Source organism: Trachinotus anak, unplaced genomic scaffold (assembly GCF_046630095.1).
Source record: "Trachinotus anak isolate AG129_WGS33_773 ecotype Australia unplaced genomic scaffold, CSIRO_AGI_Tana_v1 ptg000005l, whole genome shotgun sequence".
Taxonomy (NCBI): Eukaryota; Metazoa; Chordata; class Actinopteri; order Carangiformes; family Carangidae; genus Trachinotus; species Trachinotus anak.
The window spans coordinates 9,670,723-9,698,040 of NW_027273856.1; the positions used below are offsets into that span (position 1 = coordinate 9,670,723).

At 39.5% G+C, this 27,318-nt stretch overlaps 1 protein-coding gene across 14 annotated transcripts in view; it reads right to left on the minus strand.

Moving 5' to 3' along the window:
* camk2d1 (calcium/calmodulin-dependent protein kinase (CaM kinase) II delta 1) overlaps positions 1-27,318 on the minus strand; it is a 106,545-nt gene that overhangs the window by 33,333 nt on the left and 45,894 nt on the right. For 8 of the 14 annotated variants that reach the window (XM_071478288.1, XM_071478282.1, XM_071478286.1 and 5 more), the window contains exons 3-6: positions 24,515-24,574; positions 16,919-16,973; positions 13,346-13,411; positions 9,074-9,146 (exon numbers count right to left, since the gene is read on the minus strand). In XM_071478288.1, coding sequence (XP_071334389.1) covers positions 9,074-9,146; positions 13,346-13,411; positions 16,919-16,973; positions 24,515-24,574 — 254 coding nt within the window. Of the gene's footprint in view, positions 1-9,073; positions 9,147-11,573; positions 11,647-13,345; positions 13,412-16,918; positions 16,974-24,514; positions 24,575-27,318 lie in introns of all 14 variants that reach the window. The other 6 variants (XM_071478289.1, XM_071478283.1, XM_071478287.1 and 3 more) reach the window with 1 other exon arrangement.

Genomic DNA, 27,318 nt, shown 5'->3' on the forward strand with positions numbered 1-27,318 from the left:
ATTTAAACAAAATGTGCGCTGGGTGGGAAAATGACAATTGTATCTGTCGGACACCAGCATAGCGGTTGATGTTGCTGTGGGTGTAAGATGGGGCCCATGCTCCTTTTTGATGTGGTCACTGGGACAGTGTTTGTCTGAAAAAAGCATAAATAAAACAAAATAAATAGAAAATGTCCTCATTCAGCCAAATATCAGCTGGAAGATATTCCACTGGTACATATTCAAAAAATCTTAAAGACACTAACAGTGAATTTGTGAATTCAGGCAGAAAGGTTTGGTGTGGAGCTGAAAGAAAAGATCCTTTTCATTCTTGATTGATCTATTTTTTTCAAGTAATCATTTAATTTAGTCTTAAAAACATCACCAAACTGTGTTAAATGCACAAAGTGACATCTCCTAACCTGTTATAGTTTATTATTGTCCTTTTGAACTCCTAAAATATGCTGCTTGTAGAAAGCATTGGCTTGAGCCGGCTGAGGGTGCGGTGCACATGCACATGTGATAAGGATGGTACCACCCAGGAAAAACCCTGATGAATAATGCATTTGCTGACATTTTCTAAGCCGTTTGCTTGATGGAGCCAAAAAGGATATTATGTAACAACAACAAAAGCTGAGCATGCTGCCGATCAAAAAGAAAACTGCTTCTATTGAACTTTACTGCATCAACAGCTGATCATAGAGATGACATTTTTATCTTCTACAGGTGACCAGACTATTTACACTGTCTGTTTGCCTTAAGTCTTCTCTGTAAATCTGCAGCTGTAGTGTGTGTCCAGTGTGTTTTAAACACTACATCCATTGGAAAGAAATACAGATGAGAGTAGAGTAAATGTATGTTCGAATGGAAACAGATATATGCAAGAATGAACTATGGCTAATATGGCTCCTCATGTGCTGCCTACACAGAGTCAAGTCAAGTCAGTTTTATTTATATAGAACCAAATCGTAACAGTAGTTATCTCAGGACACTCTCCATATAGAGCAGGTCCTTTTTACTATTGTCTGTGCTATTCATTCCAGAGAGTATCAGTGATTCACAAAAAAAAACAAACAAAATCTGTTTCATCAGCAAGAAAGTTCAGGTGGACATGCTGTGGTCAGAAGTGTGAGGAGGAGGAGGGACAGAAGGCAAAAGGGACAGGAGTATGGTGGGAGGAGTTGAGGTTAATGCATTCATCAGCACCATGCAGTCATTGCAAATGCTTCCTGACTCCACCCTCCTCCACCACAGCCCACTGCAAACACCTGACCCCACCCTCAGAAACAACCATGTGACCTGGTGGATAGGAAACAAGGTCAAATGGAGGGAGGAAGATGAATGTTTTAAAGTTTTTTTTTTTTTAATCTTAAATTTTTGGATCTCATTTTTTAAAATTCTGGCCATAATCTCAATTATGACGATACTGTCCTTCAGAGTTATATCTATGTCTAGAGGTAAGTTCGACAAGGTGATCAGATTCATTTGGAAGACATTTATTTGCTGTACTTTCCCTGCACATCCAGCATTTTGATCCCCTGTCTGATTCTGTTGTACCAGTGAGTCAGGAAGCAGAAAAAACTATTTAGGGTGCGTTTGCTTCCAGAGCTAAAAATTGCATTCATTTCCTGCAGGAAAATGTAAAGTGAGTCACAGTTAATGCACCTCCATAGCTGGGATAGACATGTAAGTCTGCTGGTTGAATCATGAGGACAAACGTTTGAGACAACATTTAGCTTTTGGATAAAAAGCCTGTGGACATAAGAAATTGTTGGGAGAAGTAAACTTTGACTGAGCCTCAGAGTTGTGTTATATGCTACACTGACAGTGAAAGCTTTATATTACAGTGCTGAGGAAAGTGATAAAACAACCCGCAGCGTCACATTCTGGGTTCATTTGGCTGAATTCAGAAATTATGGCAACTTGTTTTGTTCCCAACTGCAATGACAAAGTGTTTTGCATTGCTACTGCCCTGATTTGTGCCTCTCAATGCTCCATCTACATGACATCAACAGCCAAGGCTCTTGGGAAATGTAGTAATTAGAGGCATCTGGCGTTCCAGACTGACAGAAACACATGATTTCCCAAAGACTGAATTAGGTTAAAATAACTTAAACTAGTGCTGCAACATAAACCTACAGAACTTTCCATTATCTGTTAGAGTCTAGGTGTTTCTATGTGAAATAACATGAGGGATATTTCTATAAGAACATTTAACCTGGGAGAGAAAAACAGAAACCATTGTGTAATATTGCTGGTATGATGTCAAAATGACTGTCAACAGGTCTTTTCTCTGTCTATTTTTGCTGCAAGATGAGTGGGTCACACACGAAAAACAGGTGTGACACCGAACTTCTGGATCACGCAACATAGCTCCGATGCAAGAGACGTGTGTCTCATGCAGGCAGTGTGTCCACTCTAATCCGTTAACATGGGTGCCGAAATCAAGATCTTCCAAAGCCGCCACGCAAACACGCCACGTATCCAGTGACAATATTAAAACCATAGATGTAATGAACTGGCAGTGCAGCAGAGGACGGTTCCCCAAAAGCTGTATCCTTAAAATATATGATACAGTGCTTCACAGCCTGATCACACGGACGGGACTGCATGGGTGGAAGGTGCTCAGTGTTTGACCACTGATGATGCGTCACTGCTTTTTTCCCCCTTTACTAACCAGTAAACCCTTAGTGTTTTCCAGCAGCTTTACTTACTACCTAATGTGGCTTCCAGGCCTGTAGCTCAGGTTACAACAGCAACACACATGCAAACACAGTAAAACTTATAGACTGATGAATTCAAAGAAAGAAGAAAGTATTTCACTGATGGTCCACCAGGATGTTTTTACCGACCCTGTCTGACCCTGTGCCTTGGAACTCTTCCAAAGGGATGGAACAACCATAAACAGACACAGACACACAACAAGTTGTCGGCATGGAAGTTCATCACCATGAGTAAAGAAGACACAGAGCTCTGCTACCTCACTGAACTGCTGAGGCTCATAAGCATGTGTAGCCACACCACCAGCGTTGCTGTTGTCACTCTGATTTTTCTACACTGAGTTTTCTTTAGATAGTGGCCATCAATAATAATATTCATCCCTCATTGATGTTGTAACCCTCAGAGTCTGTGTCTTCCTGTCTGTGTAGACAGTGAAACCATAGACACAGCTTTCAAGCACCAACTGCAGACAGAGGATCCTGTATCCTGGTGCAGTTTTGAAGAAAATGTAAGTATGTTTAATGGACAATTCAATTGTACAATGAATGTACAATTGAATTGTCCATTAAAGAAAGGTTACAAAACTGTTTGTATAGCTGTCAATTATAGTTCTTATTAAGAAAGAAAATCAACAGCTCTTCTGTGTCTCATCACTGCTTCACAAAAACTTATGACACTTGACAGCATGAGAAAGTCATGTGTCCAGGCTTGTCACATAAACCATGAGGTTTTACAAGAACTTACAAAGGACAGGTATGTATTTCTTTCCTGCGTGTGTGTGTGTGTGTGTGTGTGTGTGTGTGTGTGTGTGTGTGTGTGTGTGTGTGTGTGTGTGTGTGTGTGTGTGTGTGTATTTTGGCCTCTGTTCTACTCAAAATCATTATCTTGAGAAATGAAATCATGAATACAGTCCTCTCCATGGCACCTCACATTTGTTTTGGATGTATTTGTTTTCTCTTTATTTTTGCACTGAGCCGTGGCAGCTACCTGGCAACAGCCAATTAGAACACAGAGAGGGCTGTTGGTGAATGCAAAATGCAAACTTATTATTGCTGAAGGTAAACCAAACCTGAGACACACCCGGTTCATTTGATTGGCAAATCAGAGCTTTGGGAGTAGAATTACAGATGTAAATAAGACCACTGTGGACGTAATGTTCACTAATGTCCAAAAGCATTTAATCATCACGAGAGTAACATTTAATAATAACTTTACGTTAAACCTTTCATAAATAAGATGCAACCTAAAGGGCTTTACAATATGACCTTAAAAACAAAACACAATAAAAGATCCATTAGAAACAAGACAGAAAATAAAAAATAGTAAAAATGTGAGTCTGCTCTCTGTCAACAGAGCTTGCATGTCTAATGTAACATAGTCTCGTTTTGTGGGCTATGTTAAGTTCTGGGCTTCCAAGATACTGAGGAATACTGTGGCTTCAAATAAATTACTCATTTGGATATTAATTTTATCATTTACATTTATTTGATCATAATTAGTGATGAGTGAAGTTCTGAAATGTCCAGAGGCAGCAGGGGGGCAGTATCCCTAAGTATGAGTGGCACTGGCTCAGTTTTAAAGCATCTGCAGTGTAGCTACATTAAAGCTACATTAAAGACCTGAGGAAATGTCATGGGTCTTGGGAGCAGCTTGTGAGCATTTGGATACCACATGCATGAATCACTACACTGTTGGAAAGTAGGACTTGACCACACGGGGACCTGAACTCTAGACCTTTGTGTCCCCAGAGAAGGTGACCTGACTGTTCCACTGGGGAGAGAGAGCTTCTACACATGCTGTCACATCTTGAGGGAATGACATATGTGCCAAAGAATTTTTGTCTATTTAAACTTAAAACACTTCCAACTGTCAAAATGTTGGTGATAAAATTCTGATTAAAAAAACAAACAACAGAAAAAAAACAAAACAAAAAAAAACACACATTCTACTCTACTCACTCAACCAATTTGCTTATATTGTCTAATACTTGGATGAAGTTTGATCAAGCATTTGGAGAAATAGAAAACTGCATACCATACTAATTACAGTTAAGACACTGGATGTCACGGTGGCCTCATTGTTTGACATCATATCAAACATCTGAGTAATGAAAGAATGTTCGTGTCAGTTTTGGCAGCATGTAAACCAAGAGTTGTTAAGATATACGTAGATGTTAACTGATTTTGTAAAAATATAGACACACTTCTGAAGCGATCATAGGTTGCAGTGAGCCAAACTTTTGTCACTATTCAGTGAATGAGCTGAAAACATTTCAGCTCTGTAGGATTTACAGGTGATTTATTTTGATTTTTTTAAGTTTGGAATGTGAAATGTCAAGTCATTTAGATTTCTTTTGTAATAAGCCATATGTAATACCCACTTTAATCAATCATTACCAGATTTTATGCATGACTGTTTAATGACCTTCAATTGTGTGAACCGAATTTCGCATAAATCCATGTGGCTGATTATGAGATATTCACTTTTTGCATTTGTGGTGCCCCCTAGAGGCAAAATATTCCAAGACTGCGAAGTGAAGCCGGACCTGGCATCTGAGCACATGTGCTGATTTATGAACTATTACCTAAAACTGAACTTTCAGACACAGATTACAGAATTTCCTTAATAACTTTTGATCAGTGAAAAGTCAGATCACCTTCAGGATGATTTCTGACGAATTGTTGAAAATAGGATTGTGAGAAATAAAATAATAATAATAATACATTTGAGAGCTGGTGCAAAGAGCTGTGGCCTGAGTAGTGGTGGAATCTGCTGATTTTGGTGAAATATGCTCACAACTGATCAAGAATGATTGTTTGATGTGCATGTAGAGCCTGTGTGTCACTCACTAAGAACAGGAACCTTTAAACTGGAGTAGATTGTGGTACATCAGGCAGACTTCTCATTTACATCAGATATGGAAAAATGGAAAACGACAACTGTACTCCAGCAGCAAGTAATGCTGCTTTGGTATCAACTAGCAAAAAAGTTGTAGCATGACATGTTTGAGTTCATTTGCAGGGGGTCCTTATTAAACAATATAAAAATTTTATATCACCACTATAGTGACCAAAAATGATCAGTTATCAGTATTACCACGGTATTGTTAAAACGTGCTGAAAATGTTCAAATAGCAATAACACATTTCACCAAGTGAATATTTGCATTTAAACATTAAAATAATTACACGTCCAACATATCTGTGTCACAGATGAGGATCAGGGACCAGTAGCAGTACTGGGTTTGTCTGCTTTATACCCACTCTGTCAACAAGGGAAAAGCAAATTTATTATCATGATTATTATTATTATTATTATTTTCTGTGCTGTAACGTCTTTCAGAGCACAGACACTGTTGACACATCTGTCACCTGCCCAGCTGGGTGCTGTTAAACCAGAAACACCATGGCTTGGGGATGACAGAGTGAGCTGCAGCTCTGACATAAGTTTTAAAAACACACAATCACCGATCGAAGCGTCTCACACACAGGCTCGCCAGCTCACTCTTTCTCTCCTGTGTCTGTGTGTCTCTGTGTGCATGTGATGACATCACTCTGAACAGAAAGGTAAACTAGCCTGGCAGTGTAAAAGGAGTCAATTGCCCTCTTTAGCGGGTTTACTCATGTTTAAAACACCAGCTTATACTTGCTAACTTAAGTGTTAAAAGGAATTAGAAGGCTGAAAAATCTCTGGAGCAGTGCTGTCTTTGCCTTCCTCCATGTTTTGACTGACACATACCCAACCCTTGTTGCTTGCTGTGCATACGCCTGGGAGACTGTTGCTGGTTGATGCTGTACAGAACCTTACATTAGCCAAATTAACAGTAATTAACCATGGTTAAACGTTATAGTGAGACTGCTTGAAAGTGCTTCATCTCTAGTCCTGATAGACCAAGACCTCTTCCAGTAGCTCAGTAGAGAGAGACATGGTGGCTAAACGGTGGACACCAACCAATCACAGCTTGCTGTCTCTCATGACTTGTGTGTAGGTGATCAAAATGGTGGTGTCAAGGACAGATTTCACTGCTGCACCAACAATGCTCCTCTTTCATTTCGCCGTGTTTCCAGTTGACATGAACAATGTAAGAGAAGAAAACATTTCTGACACGCAAATCTTGCAAATCTTGCGTTGGTTGTCTACCACACTACACAAGATAAAACAGGACACCCCACATCTGTCAGGTCAGGTCATTATTAAGCTGATACTGTGTATTAGATCCCAGTGTAATACAACTTCTGCTAAAAGCTGCATGTGAACACTCTGTGATAAGTATAGCCAGTTGTCTGCCAACAGGTTGTAAGACAGGAAGTAACTGCTAAGTTTTGAGGCAGCTGCGAATATAATTAAACAGTCTGCTCATGCTCATAAAGTTCAGAACATGTATAATGAGAAAACACAACTGTAAAGTTCTGCTTTCTTCTGTTGTCAGTAAGAAAAGACTGAGGTGGAAAAAAAAGAAAAACTTTATTAAATACAGTGCATCCGGAAAGTATTCACAGCGCTTCACTTTTTCCGCATTTTGTTATGTTACAGCCTTATTCCAAAATGGATTAAATTCATTTTTTACCTCAAATTCTACACACATTACCCCATAATGACAAAGTGACAAAAAAATGCTTGAAATTTTTGCAAATATATTAAAAATAAAAAACATAAAAATCACATGTACATAATTATTCACAGCCTTTGCTCAATACTTGGTTGAAGTGCCTCTGGCAGCAATTACAGCCTCAAGTCTTTTTGAGTATGATGCTACAAGCTTGGCACACCTATTTTTGGGCAGTTTCTCCTATTCTTCTTTGCAGAACCTCTCAAGCTCCATCAGGTTGGATGGGGAGCGTCGGTGCACAGCCATTTTCAGATCTCTCCAGAGATGTTCAATCAGGTTCAAGTCTGGGCTCTGGCTGGGCCACTCAAGGACATTCACAGAGTTGTCCTGAAGCCACTCCTTTGTTATCTTGGCTGCGTGCTTAGGGTCGTTGTCCTGTTGGAAAATGAACCTTCGCCCCAGTCCGAGGTCCAGAGCGCTCTGGAGCTGGTTATCATCAAGGATGTCTCTTTACATTGCTGCATTAATCTTTCCCTCAACCCTGACTAGTCTCCCAGTTCCTGCTGCCAAAAAACATCCCCACAGCATGATGCCGCCACCATGCTTCACTGTAGGGATGGTATTGGCCAGGTGATGAGCGGTGCCTGGTTTCCTCCAGACATGATGCTTGGCATTCAGGCCAAAGAGTTCAATCTTTGTTTCATCAGACCAGAGAATTTTCTTTTTCATGGTCTGAGAGTCCTTCAGGCACCTCCAGGCAGGCTGTCCTGTGCCTTTTACTGAGGAGTGGCTTCTGTCAGGCCACTCTACCATACAGGCTTGATTGGTGGAGTGCTGCAGAAATGGTTGTCCTGGAAGGTTCTCCTCTCTCCACAGAGCAATGCTGGAGCACTGTCAGAGTGACCATCGGGTTCTTGGTTACCTGCCTGATTAAGGCCCTTCTGCCCCAATTGCTCAGATCGGCCAGGCGGCTGGCTCTAGGAGGAGTCCTGGTGGTTCCAAACTTCTTCCATTTACGGATGATGGAGGCCACTGTGCTCATTTGGACCTTCAATACTGCAGGAATTTTTCAGTACCCTTCCCCAGATCTGTGCCTAGATACAATCCTGTCTCTGAGGTCTACAGACAATTCCTTGGACTTCATGGCTCGGTTTGTGCTCTGACCTGCACTGTCAACTATGGGACCTTATATAGACAGGTGTGTGTCTTTCCAAATCACTTCCAATCAACTGTATTTACCACAGGTGGACTCCAATCAAGTTGTAGAAACATCTGAAGGATGATCAGTGGAAACAGGATGCACCTGAACTCAATTTTGGGTGTCATGGGCAAAGGCTGTGAATACTTATGTACAAGTGATCTTTTTGTTTTTTTATTTTTTCTATATTTGCAAAAAATTCAAGCAAACTTTTTTCACTTTGTCATTATGGGGTATTGTGTGTAGAATTTTGAGGTAAAAAATGAATTTAATCCATTTTGGAATAAGGCTGTAACATAACAAAATATGGAAAAAGTGAAGCGCTGTGAATACTTTCTGGATACACTATAAGTGTGTTGATTTGTGTATTTAATGTATTTAGGTCTATATACATGATGCACTGCTGCTTATAGATGCAGGAGTATTGCAGAAGCCCATTAACACTAAGTGGACTTCCTTCTCCGTCGAAACATGACCCTGGAGGATGATAACTAACATCAGTGTCGATGTGGACACGAGGTTTCAAACAGAAAAAATGAAGAAACAAACACAGAAGACAGTAAAGACATGTTGGAGTGTGGGACACTAAGAGCCTTGAGTTCACTTTTTTATCGTCTGTCTACTTACCTTGAGGTCGCGGTGGACCACGCCCATCTGGTGGCAATGGAGCACAGCCTCTAGGATCTGCTGAATGCAATGACTACATGCAAACACCGGGGAGCCATGGGTTAGTGACAAGCTACCACTCACTGTCTGTGGCTGTGAGCTCGCTTTGACACTCAGGGAGCCGCCAGCCGTGTTGGTGGGTGGGGGTCTGCATTGCATTGTGGCAACAGACCCACCCAGAGACCATAATCATGGGCAATTTGGTGAAATGGACCATTTACTCAACAGCAATTTCTTTTTCTTTGTGTGTGTGTGTGTGTCTGTGTTGCTACAGTCAAACACTGAAGTTTGCTGTAATGGATCAAGGAAATAAAAGTACGACTGCAATTATGTCATCATTGACTAGTCACACAACACGGCCAATTCTCTGCCTGAGTCTCAAAACAGAAGTGGTGTTAGCTCCTGGCCAGCTGGAGGCCGGGCCCTGAGAGACTAAGGAGGAAGCTGTGGAGCTGAAGGAAGGTGTGGTTTCAATATGCAGCTGCTTCTCAGAAACAGACCATCAGTGTTGAACTGTGTGCAGCTTTTACTCTTTCCCTGTCAAATGTGTGCGGTTTTGCAGAATAGGATTTCCGTACTACTGCAGCTACTGAAAGTGGCATTAACACAGGTTACAACAAACAGACTAGATTACAGCTAAATGACTGAAATTGTCATTTGAAAGAGTGAAACTTTCAAATTCCTGAACCGGCTATTCTATTGACATTAGAAAAGGTTTAACAGAAGAAAACGGGAACTGTCAGTGTCTCTCACTTTTGACTGCATTAACCTGACATGCCAGATGTTTCGTTAGACGGAACCATCTGGAAAGGCTTCATTAGAAACTGTTTGGAAAAGGGTGGATGCTTAAAAAAATACTTTGCAGGTGATTGGATGAACCATCTGTCTATCACCATCTGAACATGTATGCGCAGTCAAAGATAATGTCCTCAAGAAGACAGAACAACACTGAATCATTTTGATGTATGAAAAGCATTGGAGTGTTTATATGTTACTCAAAATGTACAACAGTATGGTGAGTCTTCCTCTAATCACGTAATTCTGGGTCAGTGATTGCTAATTTTCAATTAGCAGTCCATCACCAACACCTGGCAGGTGGTGCACAGTCAGAATCTACCTTTTAGACTTTTAGGCATTATCATATCATCATTTTTATTTAGACAGAGTAAAAGCTCTGAATCAGACCTCTGGGATTCTGCTATGCCCTGTCAGTCTGAGACACTGTGTTAGTTTAAGCAGATAAAGTCTAGAGGTGTGTTGCTTGCAGTTTGTCCTACTGCCATAAATAGAAAACAATGCTGTTCCAATTAATCCTGTAAATGTAAGATAAGCATTTAATACAATGACCATTTTTGTAACATCCTGTGGGCAAATGTGGGCTTCACTGTGATATTTTCTATAGGGAATTAGCTTAGTTACTGATGTAAGAGGAACTTCACTTAGAGCTGTATCATTTTATCGAATGTTCTCTGTAGTCTTGTGATGCTTGATGAAAACTAATCTTACAAGATAATGCTAAAATAATCTGAACTACTTGTCAGCTTTCAGAGAAGCTTTCTACAGAATGTTGTCTTCAAAGCTCTAGAAAAAGCAACTAAGGTGACCCTGATTGAAAACTCTTTTCAAGAATAGTCAAGAATGAACTTTCACACTGATTGTTGATCTTGTTTAATACTACACAGATTTAGACCAGTAATTCAGGCCTGGAGGTGAATTAATAGTAAGCACTTGCAATTCAAATTAAAATATTAGTTTGAAAATCTCAATTTCATATTTTCCTTGATTGGCCCTAAACTAAACGTTGACAGTGGTATCTGTCAATCCAACATTATTCAATAGTATTCAAGTATATATTTTTATACATGTTATGTGGAGTATGTCGACATAATGATTCTGTCTGCCTGTGGGGATGCTGTTGGTTCAAACACTGTTTGATGGTTTTTCATACATATCTTAATTTCAAACTTTGAAGTTTATCTGAAACCTGGTATTAGAATTCAAATTGTCATACACCCGTTCAGATGGTCTCTAAAGCCACAAAAGGGTCTTAAAACCCCCTCTTTCTCTTCTTCCTCCTCCTCCTCCTCCTCCTCTCCCAGGCCACAGCCTCTCAGTGGCTGGTTCACAGCATGGTTTTGGGCAGATGCTACATGCACTTTTTGCCCTGGCATACAGGAGAGACAGGCCAAGATGAGATCTACCAGCCCCTCCGGCAGCTACACAACCTACCACCTCCTCTCCAGCCAACCTGCCCACAATGCCCTGGAGTGGGTGGGTATTTAAACACTCCCGTGAGATGGCGGTGTGTGAGGGTGTCTGGTGAAGGGGCGGGTGGTTCTGGAGGAGGCGGCATTCTGTGAAAGGTTAATTTGTTGATTGATCAGGCAGTGAAGGAGCAAGGCGAGGTGCCGCAGGTGGGCAGGCCTGTGTCTTTTTGCTGTTACTGTCATCACTTACTAACCTTTAGGTCCCTATGCACTATGCCATTTATGTGGCAATGATTTACACTTTCTAGAATCTGCTGTATGCAGTGACTGTGGAGGAGAGAGAGACCAGGCGAAAAGCAGAAAGGAGAGGAAGAGGGAGAACAGGTAAATGTCAGGAAATAAAGGAACAAGAACAGGCAGACAGAACACGCCACAACATATCAAGTAACAACACTTGAAACAAAGAAACAGGTTTAAAGGAATAGTTCAGTACAAGAGTGAGATGAGAGGATCGATATCAATGTCTCATGTCTGTGTGGCAAATACAGAGCTGGAGTCATGAGGCCGTTAGCCTAGCTTAGCATAAAGACTCATGGCACGGAGAAACAGTTAGCCTGGCTTTGTCCAAAGTTCAACAAACACCTCTAAAGTTGCCTTGGTTCCAAACTTAAGGGTGATCAGTTTGTTCTAATAACCAACATATCTATGCTGCATAAAATAAGATTTTCCAAAACTCCAGACCTTTCAAAAACTTTTACAATTAAACCATCAGGGGAATATAAAGCTCAGCTCAAGATCAGAGGTAAATGCAAACTGTGATGAGGGGTTACGAGAGGGTCAAACAACCAGAAAAGGTTTGGAGTCACTGGTTCCACTCATTCATGAAGAGTAATGTAAAAGCCAACATTTCTGCTTTTAGGGGCAGTTACTTGTTTTTTGTCACAGAGAACAGTTCCAACACACAATCCCCCCTTAAAGCACAAAAACACAAATCGTTCTTCCTATGTTTTATATTAATCAGTGAGCTGTGGAGGTGTTGGTAGACGGATTTTTGAACACTGGACAGAGCCAGATGAGCTGTTTCCTTGTTCCAGTCTTTATGTTAGTGGTTCTCAGTTCAACAGTTTCTGACTTATTCTTGGTGAAATAAAGGTCAGCACGATAGCATTCACTCAACTTAGTTTCACTCCATATTTTTGAGCTGGTCATCCACAAGCCCTCAGAGTGGGAACACTGCTTTATGTTAAGCAAGGCTAAGCACATGCATACTTAACACACAGATGTGATTCATATCGATGTTCACATACTACTCTTGGAAAGAAAGCACATTGCTGAACTGTTCCTTTAAGCTGTTCAACACAGAGCAATATACAAAAGACACAAGCATGTTCATCAATAAGAATCTTACAGATCTTAACTTTAATAATAACTTCTACAAATCAGTAAAACCCACTGCAAAATAGAATCCAGAACCTTAAGAATATGAATCAGAATTTACACAAAATTAACATCTGAAGAGCCGGAGTCATCAGAAAGACAATTCCACCCAGCTGGATAGAAAAACACTGAAAACCAAGTCTTAAATTAAGACACTGATGGATAAAGCTTTGGGATAAAGCTGCTTTTCTTAAAAAAAAAAAAATCAGGTCCATTTTTGAGTGGATTTTTAATAAACAGGAGAGGTGAAACTGGGAAAGTCCATTACCATAGGACAAAGATGGAACAGGAAAGGTAGAAAGAGGATTTGGGCCATAAAAGGCATAAAAAAGGCAGAACAACAGACAACACTTTAACAGTGTGTCCACCGCAGAATGAAGAGTGGTTGTATTGTTGTGTTTGAATGTTTAAACATTCCCATACACACTGTAAGTAGGTAGTGGCAATTTCAGGATTTGCATTGATATAATTGTGTTAATTGTTCTGTAGTGTCTCTGTTTCAGTCTGCCTTTATGGTGCCAAAAATGGGTTTGACATCACATTTCTAAAGTAAAGCAGAAATATCAACACAACAGAGCAGCACACTGACCTGGCATCAGCTTCACTGTAGTACTCCCTGGCAACAATGTCCTCAAACAGCTCGCCACCTGTAACTCTGGAGGAGGAACGAACAGAGTGAGAAATAAAAACTGAAAGATAGACTTACAAAGAAAACACAGATGTTCATTCCCATGTCTGTGGAGAAAAAAGCAGGAAGGCTTGATAACGTTGTTGCACAATAATAAATCTGATCTGAAAGGGATTTCTTTTCAGAGCAGCCGGGTCAAAAGAACGATGTTATGCTTTTGAGGCTAAATGGTGAAATCATTCCAAATATATATTTCAGCAGATGTGGTCATATGGTGTGTGGACATTCATTTAGCTGGAGTCTTTCCATGACTCAAGTCCAGACTGTTTCTCCAAGTAACAGCAACTATCTGACTATTTGCAACAGAATGGAAGTGAAGTAATAACAGAGAACTTTATATAATGATGTGACTCAGCTGCTGGAGCTCAGACAAAGAGAAGTTTATGTAGAGTAGGTCTTAGGTTTGGACTCGGCCGTTCTTAAACGTGAGGATAGGTTTACTTGTCATAGGGAGGACTTTAGTAGTTGTATACTGTCTTCTATGGCTTCAGCTTTCTACAGTCTGGGGAAATTATATCATCACCCCAATGGTGATGTTACAAATCTGTGATTTTAGAATTTAAGCCAAAATAACCCTGGTGACAAAAAGCATGTAGTGCAAATTTGGGACGTAGAGTTTAAAAGACTTTGGTTTCCCACACAGGAAGGTTCTGATAAAGACATGCTACATAGCTGCATTATGGGAAGTGTAGGATCCAGTGTTACTGATGCTTCATCCATACTGGGGATTAAAAGTCAGGGTTGCTCTGACTCTGTCCAACTTAGATAAAGAGAGAAAATCTGATCACACTCACAAAAATATCACAAAAATAAGAGCAGGAACAGAGGGAAACTAAACAGTTCACAATTACAGGAGCTGCTACTACTAAAGCTAAACAGAATAGACTTATTAAAAATGTTTATGACTTACAAGACACTGTAGTCTGGTGCTGTTGAACTGTACTGCAATAAACAGCAGTGTTTCCCATACACTGAGTTATTTGTGGCAACCTGACACAATATATAATACTGATATAATATATTTTGACATGACTATTCCACAGTATGGATCAAACTCCAAAACCACTGAATTCTGTATTTCCCATAATACACCTCAGAAGGCCATATTCTGTCAAACTTGTTAAACATGTGAGTAGTTCAGCCCATAATAAGGAAACTGGCCTTCATGTATAAACTCAGTTTCCCTTTAGAGTGTGAAATTATTTTAAAAGTGGGTCAGTGGACCAGTTTCCCCAAAACAAAGGAGAATGACTTGAGGGATATTTTAAGGCCAAACCTTTTCCATGGCCTGTGGAAAACATTATCACATTGAGTCTTCAGGGGTTTTTATATTAAAGTTTCATGCAACTTTTAATGACTTTGGTGTTGAGACAAATTTGGCTGTAAAAGTGCCTGCAGAGCCCCAGTGTTATTGTTGGCAAGCATTCAGCAGCCAGGAAGTGACCCAAACATGAAGTGTATTATACTTTCCTCTGGTCCAGCGTGTTCTTCTAGTCTGATGCTTTTCACTTCACTCAATAAATATAAAGGTTAAAATCACTGGGGGTGTAAAATATCAGCCTCCCCGTTTGTGGTCAATTTGCTGCATGTCCTGTTGTTCTTCCAGGCAGCTTTTCTATTTAGGAAAAAAGGGGGAATGTTTTTTGTCTATGTGAACACTCTGTGATCTTTTTATGGCCCCTAGTCAAATTAAACACAGCATTTAAAACAAAATTAAAGCAACTTCCTTCCTAGCTGCTGCAGACAACAGATGACAAGACACAGGAGAGAGGAGGAATGAAGGAAATGGTGAGTTATGGGGGTAAAGGGGAGAAGGAAGGAAGGAAGGAAGGAGATTCATTGAAGTGACAGTAAGCCCAGAATATCAGGTTACAATGAGGAAAGGATCTTGGTTGCTTTATTAACAAATTGTTAATGTTAATAGGGGATGAAAACTAACTGGGGTGAAGAAGGTTGGTGGAAGCTGCCAAACTTGGATCCTATTGTTTACATGATTTTAATGTCACTTTTTAAACCACAACCCTCCTGAGAGCTGGAGGGTTTGTGTAGTTCAGATATTATCAGATAAAGACAATAATGACAGAAAAAAACATGTCACAGTAAAAAAAAAACAACAACAACACATAGTCCTTTGTTGTGGACATTGGGAAAGTGTTTATCTGTCCTTACTGTAAAATAATAATTTTTGAAGAATGACAAAAGCTTAAACAAAACACAATAAATATAGAACATTTCTCATTCAGCTCCAAAATATTCAAATGGTACAATTCAAAACGGTCTAGAGACATTATCAGTGAATTTGTAAATGTGACAAAAGGTTTGATTCTTCAATCGTCTGTTGATTAGTTTTTTCATAATTAATCATATAATTTAGTTTTTCAAATATCATGATATTGTGAAAATATCCTACATTGTCATAGTTAATCATTTTGCTAATAAAAATTCGTCCGGACTCAGTAGAACTGAAACATGTTGATATGCACATGCATATGTGATCAGGATAGTGCCACTTCTGCCTCATTTTAGTGTGTTTCCCAAAAAGTCCACAAGTTCATTAGTAAAGTTCACAAGAACTTATTGCTTTTTACAAAATCTGTGTCAGAGGATTTCCCTTATTACCGAAAGGGAAAAGTCTCTTAGGATCCAAATGAAATGCTCCTTTAGCGTGAGTGTTTGATTGACAGCCGAGTAGCATTGAGAGGCAACATAACCAAACCTGCATCAGTAACTGTAGCTGACATTAAAAGCAAAGAGTAGACAGTGTTTTGTTAGCAGGCACCAAACCATTTAGCATCAAAACAGTCTAATGTTAATATCCATACAGGGTTTTGAATTTGTTCAATCTGCTGCAGTTGACCAGCATATTTAGCATCTAGCCTACAAACTGACTTGTGCACTGCATTTGTCCCCCTGGTATTTGTTTAGTTGCTTATTCAGTAAGACGAAGTGCGACTAGATATTGACACAGTCCTGTCTCTGAGCTCAAGGTTTTTCCTCTGATCTGCTTCAGCTGTGAGACCTTCTATAGACAGGTGTGTGTCTTTCCACATTATGTCCAATCAGCTGAATTTACCACAGGTGGACTCCAATCACGGTGTAGAAACATCCCAAAGATGATCAAGAGAAATGGGAGGAACCTGAGCTAAATTTCAAATTTAGCATAAGGCTGCAACATAACGTGAAACTAGTGAAAGGGTCTGCTTTCTGAATGCATGTCTTATCGTGAGCTCAAGTATTTCTGTGGTGTGTAAACGTGGTGAGTTAGCACACAGTGTTGCTGTGACAGATGGAGCAAAGAGGAGGCAAACATGCCACATCTAATCTCCCATGATGCCTCAGAGACAGGACATCTGATTGGCAGCTGACAGGTTTCTACAGCATCTCTCCTAAGCATGATGTGAATGTGTGTTGCTGTGTGTCCTGTGTCTCAAAGATGCATACAGGTGATGTGCGATAGAAAAATCCTGCACTTACAAGTCAAAGACCAGATAGTGGAATCCTTCCTCTGATATGCTGTCGTGGAGCCGCACTGTGAGGGAGGGAGGAGAAGAAAAGAACAGTGACAGTTAATTTCCTTATGTAAAACACTTCTCAACTGCACCAGGTAGCCTGTCACACTAGCAGCAGTAGGTGATTGTGTGAATTATGAACATTTCATTGAACCACAAATTGAGCCCTGAGCACCAGTGTACTGTTGTCTTCTGTCAGTGTGAAATGTGTTTAACACTGCTGGTGGATGAAGTGTTTGTTGTTGTTAGAGACACATTGTTGGTCCTTCCTAATGCAAAGCCAATGACAAGTGTGAGGAAACAGAAATGCTCCTGATTTACTAAATTTTTTTACTCCATTTCTGTCAGGACATGACTGGTACTTCATGTCTGTTCAGAGACAGACAAGCTGGGCCAATGGATAAATTGATGTACTGAAAAACTTCCAGCACGTGACTCCCTGAAATATCACAGTTGAACTTATTTATTCAACTTTTGCAAAAAGTAATGTTTGCAGTCTTTGGACAGAGTCAAACTAGCTGTTTCCCTGTTTCCAGACTTTATGCTAAGCTAGGCTAACCACGTCCTGATTCCAGGTCTGTACTTAACACACAGTCATAAGACTAATAAACCGATGCTGCACAAATGCCCTGCGCTGCGGTCTGAGTCTTTCTCCTCATGCTCAGGCTGCTTCCGTGGGCTTTCTGCTCTCGCTCTCTGACTTTTGTGTAATGATACTCTCAAAATTCCCAAACCAACAGAATGCCATGTATGATGCTGACCAATGAAATCGTCACTGCCTCGTTGTGGGTGTGTTCACTTCACTTCTTACAGCGTCCCTTACAAGCGGTTACTGTTTAACCAGGTTCAGCAGATCACTGGCCAGCATGGATCACCCACCTCAAGCAAGTAGTTTATTCTAATGGTGCTATTGCTTTCTTCAGATGTAATTGGTAAAGTTATATTCATATTGGAATTATGTAACTCTTTATTGCTCGTTTTCCAACTGACAAGTAACCATGTTGCCCATGTCTCTAAGGGCATCTGCTCTGCCAGTGTGTCATTCAGCATTAATTCACAAGTGCACATGAAGTGAGGATAGTGGAGGTCTGAGTCAGAATGACCACTTATGGCATCAATCTCTCCAAGAGGTGACATTTAAACAGGTTCTGTAGAAGAAGTAGTAAATAAATATTGGTATATTTCAGGTTACATAATTTATGCGAAAAATTATTGTGCTTTTTTCTGAAACAAATAGAGTGAAGTCAACATTTGGCCTCAACTCACCAATGAACAGCAAATTTTGCATCTTGATCTCTGTATGTATGTAAACAGACCATTTTTGTACATAAGATATGGCCGACCCTAAGCAGTTGGGTTTTGTCAAAACATCTTAGCTCATAGAAATTTCTTTTGTTTTCTACTGCCTTAGTGTGTGAGCTAGTTTCTTTTGTTGTTAATACAGAGATACATGTTGGCATCCATTTTGTTGTTTGTTACCTAGCAACAATGCTTCTGTTAACACTTGAAAGTCATATTATCATTGATGTATTCCCATGTCACAAATATACCAATTAAATGTAAAGAAAGTAACAGCACCATAAAAATAAAATACTTAATTGAGGCCCTTGACTTTGGCAATCCATGCTGCCCAGTGATCTCCCGAACCTGGTTCAGAGCTGCTTATAATTTGGGTTTCAGCATGAGAAACACGCTGGTGCGAGACAACTTTGTTTCAATCCACATTACACATCATATGTAAATTCACTAACATTTGGACTTGTTGGCAGACATTGCCTCAGCACATCATTCCTGATGCTCTATTTTTAGTGCTCAGGTCTTCTGAACGTGCATGATGTCTGGGGGCAAGGCTGTCTCTTTCACTTTGCTGAACAATAAGAAGATAAAGGCAGAACAGAGGGAAGAAATCTGCCAGCAGTGAGGCTTCAATGAGCCAATTAACCACACTGCCTAAAGGACATGAAATAATATGCTGTGAAGTGACAAAGACAGTCAAACTGAGATGAGCATGATGCCTCTGATGATAACTGGGGTACCTACTGCAGCAGCAGTTCAGAGGTTACACACATAAATTGCCTGTTCCAGTCTCTGGAGAGCTTCACAACATGCTCATTTTATTCTGACAAAGGCAGTTTTGATTGACAGAAGGCAACATTTTTATGGAAATATATACCCAATTTACAGATAGACATTGATACACTGAAACCTACAGGAAGGTTATAGTATGTTGTCCTTGTAAAAAGGGACCATGTAGATATTTTGTCTTTATTACAGTCACAGTCTTTATTACAAAATACTGATCAGCCTGGAGTTTGATCAGGTTTGAGATCAGGTCCTAAGAACATAAAATACTGGAAATACTAGCTCCATGGATAACAAATCATTTATTGATAGAATAGTAGGTTGCAACTATTGCAACTATTGTTACCATCATCACCTACTGTATTACTCTCCTCCATTAGTTTTGTCTATGAAATGTCAGAAACTTGTGAAAAATTTCCCATCACAAGTTCAACCAACAATCTAAAACCCAAAGATCATTTAAAATGATAAACTAAAATGAATGCCAGTTGTATGTCGCCACCAACCAGTCAAGTTATGGTTTAAATTTAACATGTCTGGAATTTAATAAAAAGGTATTAACCTTAGTCAATAAAGCTGATTCTGATAGAGTTGTAGACAGTGCTTCAAATATGACTGTTGCTACGCAAAAGCTACAAATTCTAAAATGAGGATGCTTCAACATGTCAGCACAGACGATCTGTACAATCACCACACTGTCAAGGTGGGCTCCAAAGAGTAGTCACCAATTCAGTATCCAACCAAATATGAACATGGTCTCAACCTCCCCTTCTGTTCCTGAGTTATGGTGTGGTGCGTTGTAGTGTATCACAGTGAATTTGACCTCATCAAGTCATCATTTTATCCTAATGTCTGATTTTTTGTCCTATTGTCTGAATAGTCGACCTTTGACTACCAAATTGCAATCAGGTCATCCTTGTGTCCAATTGAGTGTTTGTGCAAACTTTAAGGAAATTCCCTTAAGGTGTTCCTGAGATATCGCATTCATGAGAATGGGACAGAGGGACTGAAAACTCTGAAAACATAATGCCTCTGGCCACGGCTGTTTTCAGCGAAGGCAAAAAAAACCTAGGAAAAAACAAAGGCTTTACATTGAAAAAGCTGATATAGTCAAGTGTTTGCTGTTTTTGCTTGAAAAGTGGCAACATTATTATTTAAAAAGCTGCAGATTACTTTTCTGTTGCTTTTCTGTTGCAACAGGCAGTTCATTTTTGCAAACAGTGACCTGATCTGAAATTACAAATGTCAATGAAAACTATCAGCTGTAGCTTAAAAACATTAATGTTGCAATTGAACTGTACATATCAGTAGTGAATCATCTTGACTGAAAGGATCATATCACATTAGCCTCACTGATCAGAATCTCCCTGTTAAACTCCGACATAAACACTTCAAGCTTAAAATCAAATGAATGATTTTCAATCAGGATATCCAGTATCTGTAGCTTGTAAGTACAGTATGCTTAGAGCTGGGCAATATGACAAAAAATGTGATCACAATATATTTTCCCATATTGATCGATATCGATTTTTATCACGATATAATTTTTTTCCTGATACTGCTAGTTTGAAGAGCATCTTGACTGAAACCTGAAGAAATATTTATTATTGAAATATATTAAATATTTATCTATTAAAATATAAAGCAAAATAACATGCCTTTACAAAATTCAGCACAAAATTCTTTTGTTAAGTTTTTACATTACACATTCAGATTAAATGTACAGACAACTCCGCAAGCATCTCAAATGTTTGTAGAGGTAACACAAAACCAAACAAAGTAAACAGGTGATCACGCCCTTTGGCTCATTCAAGTACTCAACTGTAAGATAAGATAAATGTAGAAAATTATAAAAACACATGTGCACTGGTTTACATTCCTCAGTTTTTTGAGAGGTAGTGAAATGTCAAATGTAAACATTGTAAACTAGTTATTATGCTACGAAGATAGTGCAGACAATTTCTAATTATTTCTTACATGCTTCATCTGTCTTTACATAACCTTCCTCCTATCCTTTTGGAATGCTTTTCATACAGTGCAATTGCTGCAAAAGATGACACAATTGATCGTATTAAACTTGTAGGCTGTGCACAAGCTTGCATTTTCATGCTTTCTGTGTAGTTGCTTGGATGGTATTTTTTCAAATGATTAAAAAAGTTTGTTGTATTGCCTGTCTTTGAAGGAACCAACCGCTGGCATATTTTGCATACCAGCTTAATTTGCTCCACATCGATTTGGCCATATCCAAACCATCGCCACACAACTGACATGGTGTAACCTTTTTCGTCAACAATGACATCAGCCTTGGAGGATAACGCCTAGTCATGTCCAACATCCCTTTCACTGCCCTTGGCTCCACTTTAGGTCATTCTGATCTTTTCTAGGTTTACCTTCCCCAGCAACTTGGACAAACTAGGTTATGCGCACAAACGGAAGTGGCGAAGAAAAAAAAGGCAGACTCTGATCGGTGGTTGTTGTGCAAAATTTCTGCCCTGTGTTATTGAGTAAATATGTCCAAAGCTTATCATTGTAATCTATCTGAATTTTGTCGCTTATGGAGATCGTATTATCGCCCAGCCCTAACTATGCTACACCTGTTATTCCAGTGTTCAGATACATTTTATCAACTTCAACATCTGCTGCTCATCTCATTTTCAGATTCTAGCTGTAGGTTGTGAACATTAATTTTCCCGCTCAGCTTTGAGCTGTAGTTTTCTAACCATAGTTAGCCACTACGCTAAATGGATTTGATAAAGAAATCGAAAGGCTTCAGGTTTTATATCTGGATTTAATACTGGTTTAATTTTTAACAAAATGTTACTGAAAGCCAACCTTAGACCACTCAGGTTAGTAAAGGCAGCATAATGCAAAGGTTGGCTACAATTGATTTTGGCTCTGTTCCAATAACACTCCACCGATTTGTGTCTGGTCAGGTGTCTTATCAGGTCAGCAGGGAATACCCCATCTGCTAGTTTCAAGGTTTTCCCTGAGTTAAATGAACTCTGTTAGCAATACAATCAACAGAGAGAGAGAGACTGTGCTGGGAATGTGTGAATGTGAATGAATGTGTGTGTATGAATGTGAAACAGGATGCTTCAGAAAAAAATCTCATTCCAATTTCAGTGCTCAAGAGAGGTTAAAGACAGAGAAGCCAGAGCACAAGATGACAGATGAAAAGATTAAAAAAAGGAGAGATGTCCCTGTGGGGATTCTGTGACGTCTTCATTAGCTCGTCTCCTGACTGGCATCTGAGAGATCTATCACTGCAGCCACCGTAAAGCAAGGGCTTACCCCGGGCTGGATGCTGTGTGAATGGAATAGTAATGAACGGCAACACCAGCTACCAGCCAATCACTAAGTGATGGGGGACAGATCTCAAAAGGGTGTGTTTGCACGTGTGTGAGCAGGTGAGTAATGAGAATCTCTAGTAGTGGATTCAATGGTAAAATCCGTAAGTGCTCACTTTATGTCTTTAATACTCTATGTCGTAAGAAGCTCTCAGAGGAATTCACTCAATTGTACAGTCCAGCCCAAATATCGTGATATACGATAACACTGTACAAGGGGCATCTTTTTTTTTTGTTTGTTTTTTGAAGGGGGGACAGGGATATAATTATAATGTTGTATTTGTGTTTCAGTTGTTTTTTTTAAATAATACATAATGATATTATTAAATTCCATACAAATTGACTGATACAAATTTGACTCTACTGGGTTGTCACAGATAGTGTATATTGGTGCTGGGGTGAACACAGCAGTAAATTGCAGATATATGTTAAATGTAATAAATGTTTTATTAGCAGCAGTTTTCGTCTATTCAAGTTGATGATTTATTTGTTAAATAATAATATTAATAATAATAGTAATAGTTAATATAATTATTTTATTAATAATAAAAAAGTTTATTCTTTACCTAAAATGTCTTTATTTAAACAACTTAATCACAAAATGTTTAGATTATGTCATTATTGGTCTGGGTGATATTGTCAGCTCACTGTCACCACTCTCAAATATCAGTGTCAATATCAAAATTCAGTATCAGTTTGACTCTTACAGGCTCTGTCCTCATCGACTAACTGTGTCACACAACTGGACCCTGTGTGAAAGAGTTAGTGTCTATTTAAAGAGTCTTTTATGTTGGCTGTTAACTAACCACCTATTAACGCTGCCTCTGTCAACAACAAATTGCTATGTTGCATTGAAATTAAGCTTTGGTTTGGTTGTGGTAATAGACATGGAAACCCAAACCAAATAGCCACGTATCATGCATTTGTCTGTCACTGCCACCCACTCATCTCTCATCCTCACTAAAACAAAAGGGACTGAGGTCGCCTCTGTGGCTCCCAGAGAAAGGGAGAGAGGAATTGAAAAAGGGAGGGGTGTGTGTCTGTGTGTGCATGTGTGCGTGTTCAGGAAGGGGGAAGGGAGTCAATGTATGCAGATGTGCTCTATTTGTAGATATAGCCAATGCACAAGCCAGAGTACAGGATCATTTAAATACCAACCACAGCAACATGGCTTAAGGCAGAACTCATGTGTTTTTGTTTAGTTAACAATCTCTATGCTCTCTGGCACTTGTGTACTTGCAGTATTTACACTACCATTGCCTGTACGATGAAGAACACATTATCAAAAAACTGTCCAGTGGGATTCAGTATTTACTGGTCAGCCCTGCCTTTAGAACAATGGTTCTCAATCTTTTAAACATTGGAGACCACTAAACTGACAAAAATTAGACTACGGACCCCCATCTGATAAGATTTTTGCCTTCAGATGTTTTATTACAGAAAGTGTTTGAAGCCTATGACCAAAGTAGACATACATTCTGTTACTGTGTTACTTATGGATGGAATTATATATAATTTATATATAATATAAATATTATATATAAATTATTCCCCATCTTGCTGAGGACCCTGAGGACGCCCATCAAGGACCCCTGGGGGTGCCCGGACCCCACTTTGAGAACCACTCCTTAAATATTGTTTGAGGTCTGGCTTTGTGTTGATACACCTGCTCTGTCGCCAAACTAACCTCATTCAAATGAATGAGGAGGCTGCATTATTTCATGCAGGTCTTAAGTCCTTTTGAATGCAGCCTTGGAGTGAAGGTTAGGGAACATCTCAGGGAGTTAATGAGGCTTGCTTTTTTATTTATTTATTTATTTTTTTAAATCAAATTGACTTGGCGTGTCACTGCAATGTCTCCATATGTCTCCTGACAAAATGTGTGTGTTTGTACTATTTGAGGCTAAAAATGCTACTTCTAAATATGGTTGAGGGTCAAATGGACCTTGTGTACAATGAGAAATGGCTGGAGTGAGGAAGAAACTTATACATACTATATACAGTATGTTGTCGAAAGCCAACCTCTGTATGTCCTCAAAAACTTGGATATATTTCATACACAACTCTACACATGACACCATGAGAGGGAGGACAGACAGAGATATAGTAAACAGAATGGGAGAACTAGTTACCGATGTTGGGATGCTTGAGCAGGCGGCAAATCCTGGCCTCTCGCTCCAACTTCTGGTGATCTGTGGAAACAAAGAGACAACACATCTGTCACATCTGTCTGCTGAGCCTGCCTGCAATTCTTCAAACCTCTCTACAGAGTTTCCACATATTAAACACCACCCACCTCTCCCTCCTGCTGGGAACAAATGAGCAGCCAGGAGATGAATTCGAGTAAAACTGGCATGTCTCCAGTATTGCTGCTAATACAGCTATTCAAATCAGCTTGGTGAGGTTGCACTATAAGCCAATTCCATAATCTTTTAAAGAGATCATAACATGACTGAATGATAGAGTTATAGGATTATGAGTAGAGCCCATACAATAAGAAACAAATATATCAGTTACACAGCCTATGAGCCGTATAAATATAATTTTTCAGGCATTTAAATTGAACTGAGATGTCCATATCTTTTTTTGAGTATAAGGCAAGTCTAGGTTCTATGTCAATACTGTGAAAATACCAAAGCGCTAAGTCCACAGAGAAACGCACACAGCCAATATTCAGATACAAGCCTTTAGAGCTTGCGTAACTTTGTGATGTCACAAGTCACTGCCCACCTGGACCCACCATCCAACTTTGCAGGATTTAGTTTGTCTCTGTTTATCTGAAATCTACTTCCTTTTTTATTTGACAACTCAGAAAACACAAAACTACACTGAGATGATTTTGGTTTCTTAAACCCACAATTATATCTTCTTATGGATATCAACACTTTAAATAAAACACAGGAAAAGTATAAATATTCAAGCCACCTTAAAGCCATTGTCAGTGTCCATCTTTGTGTAAGATTGTGTTACAGCCTGGCTGGGGTGTTTCCTTGTGTCTTTCCTCTGTCTCCTCCCCCGTGTTCTTGTGTTTCCTCACAGCAGGGGCGTGGTGCAGCACTGGCAGCCTGACACACCTGCAGCCCATCATTCATCAAGCCAGTTTAAAACCCCCAGTTCATCAGCCACTTGCTGCCAGATTGTTCTGCTTGCTTTGTGGTAACACTTCAGGCCTTACCAAGTCCCTTGTGTTTTTGAACTTGGATATTCGCTTTGTGTTTTCTCCAGAACAAAAGTGCTCATCAGTGTTTTCTTCTCGCTCCAGAGTTTCCTGCTCCAGTGCTGCTACCTGCTCCTGCTGGGGGGCCCGTCCTGTCTCCACACTCCACGGCCATTACCTGCCACACCACTCAGATCTGCTGAAGTCTGACAATAAACCTTCCTTTTTCCTTGATCTGCTTGTCTGAGTCTGAATCTGCTCTGGGGTCCAATCCAGACAAAAGTACGAGCCTTAACAGATTGCTTTTCATTGTGTTACCACATTTGATAAAACCCTGAAAAACATCAAGGTTACAGTGGCATCTTTTAGTGAGGGCTGATGGAAATAATGAAGCAGACAGGTCGATTTCTCAAAAAACACTTTTAAACTATAACACTAACACCAAAAAGACAATGGAGAACTAAACTGTGTGCAGCTCAGACATTTAAGAGGGGCCACTGGGGTTATCACCAATTCACCTAATTTGCTATTCAAATGAAGAGGCTCTGAGGATGTTGAATTAATGGAGACTAAGTTACCAAAGAGACTGTTGAATATCTAATAAACAGCTTTGGTTAAATTATGTATTATTCACCATTGTGGATCATAAATGTGTTTGACACAGTCATATTAAAGAGGATTTTCTACGTGTAGATGAAGCTAAGGTGTCAGGTGGAGTTTTTGTGTGTAGAGGGGGATGATACTGCCTTAAAGTAATGTAATGTTACTGCAAATACATAACAAATATTACAGTGGTTTGAAGTAGATATGATTTTAACATATATAATCATATCATTGTATTTTGTATTTCTGGTGAAAGTGATGCTGCCACTAAAAGTTAAAGACTAACTAAAGTTATTTTTGTCACATGCCAATACATACAATGTACAATAAGCAAACCAGTGAAATGAGGGTTGGACTCGGCAGCAGGGCAGAGTGTGCAAAACAATTTAAAAAAAATCATATTCTGAAAAATATTGCATATTCTGTATTATTCAATATCAGCCTAACTACAACAGTTTACATTTTTTTCCATATGTTGTCATGAATGAAAACCTGGAAAATTAGCACTGTAAGCAGACTACTTAATTAGTATAGGTGGATTATTTCAACAGCATTTGTATAGGAATCATTCTGTCCCAAGCTTTTTTACTCTCATAAGCGGCTGATCACTATAACCATGATATTAGCAGTTTTTGTCATTTAGAAACAGAGTAAAATTACCGTATTTTCCGCACTATAGGGCGCACTGGATTATAAGGCGCATTAAGCGAAACAAAAAAGTCAGATAAGTCAGTCAAACTTTATTAAACGCGTTCACAATAACTCTCAACATTGTTCAAACGTTAATGAGCGTATTCACAATAACTCTCAACCTTGTTCAGTTGTAACACTTAAAAAAAAAAAACAGTCTGATACCGCTAAATCAAACGTTAGCGTATTCACAATAACTCCTTATAGGTCCTTATACACACACACTGTAATATTATGGTGAAGCACAGTATGTATTGCTCCGCGACGCTCCTGACTACGATAGCCGTAATGCTGCAAGCGGTGCGGCTTTGTAGTTTACCAAAGTCGTACTAAAACATTTTGACAGAGCGCCGTGAGCGCCGTGTACCACACAAAATCGCTTCGAGGTTAGTCAGCACAACCAGAATTAATCCATATATAAAGCGCTCCGGATTATAAGGCGCACTGTCGTTTTTTGAGAAAATTAAAGGCTTTTAAGTGCGCCTT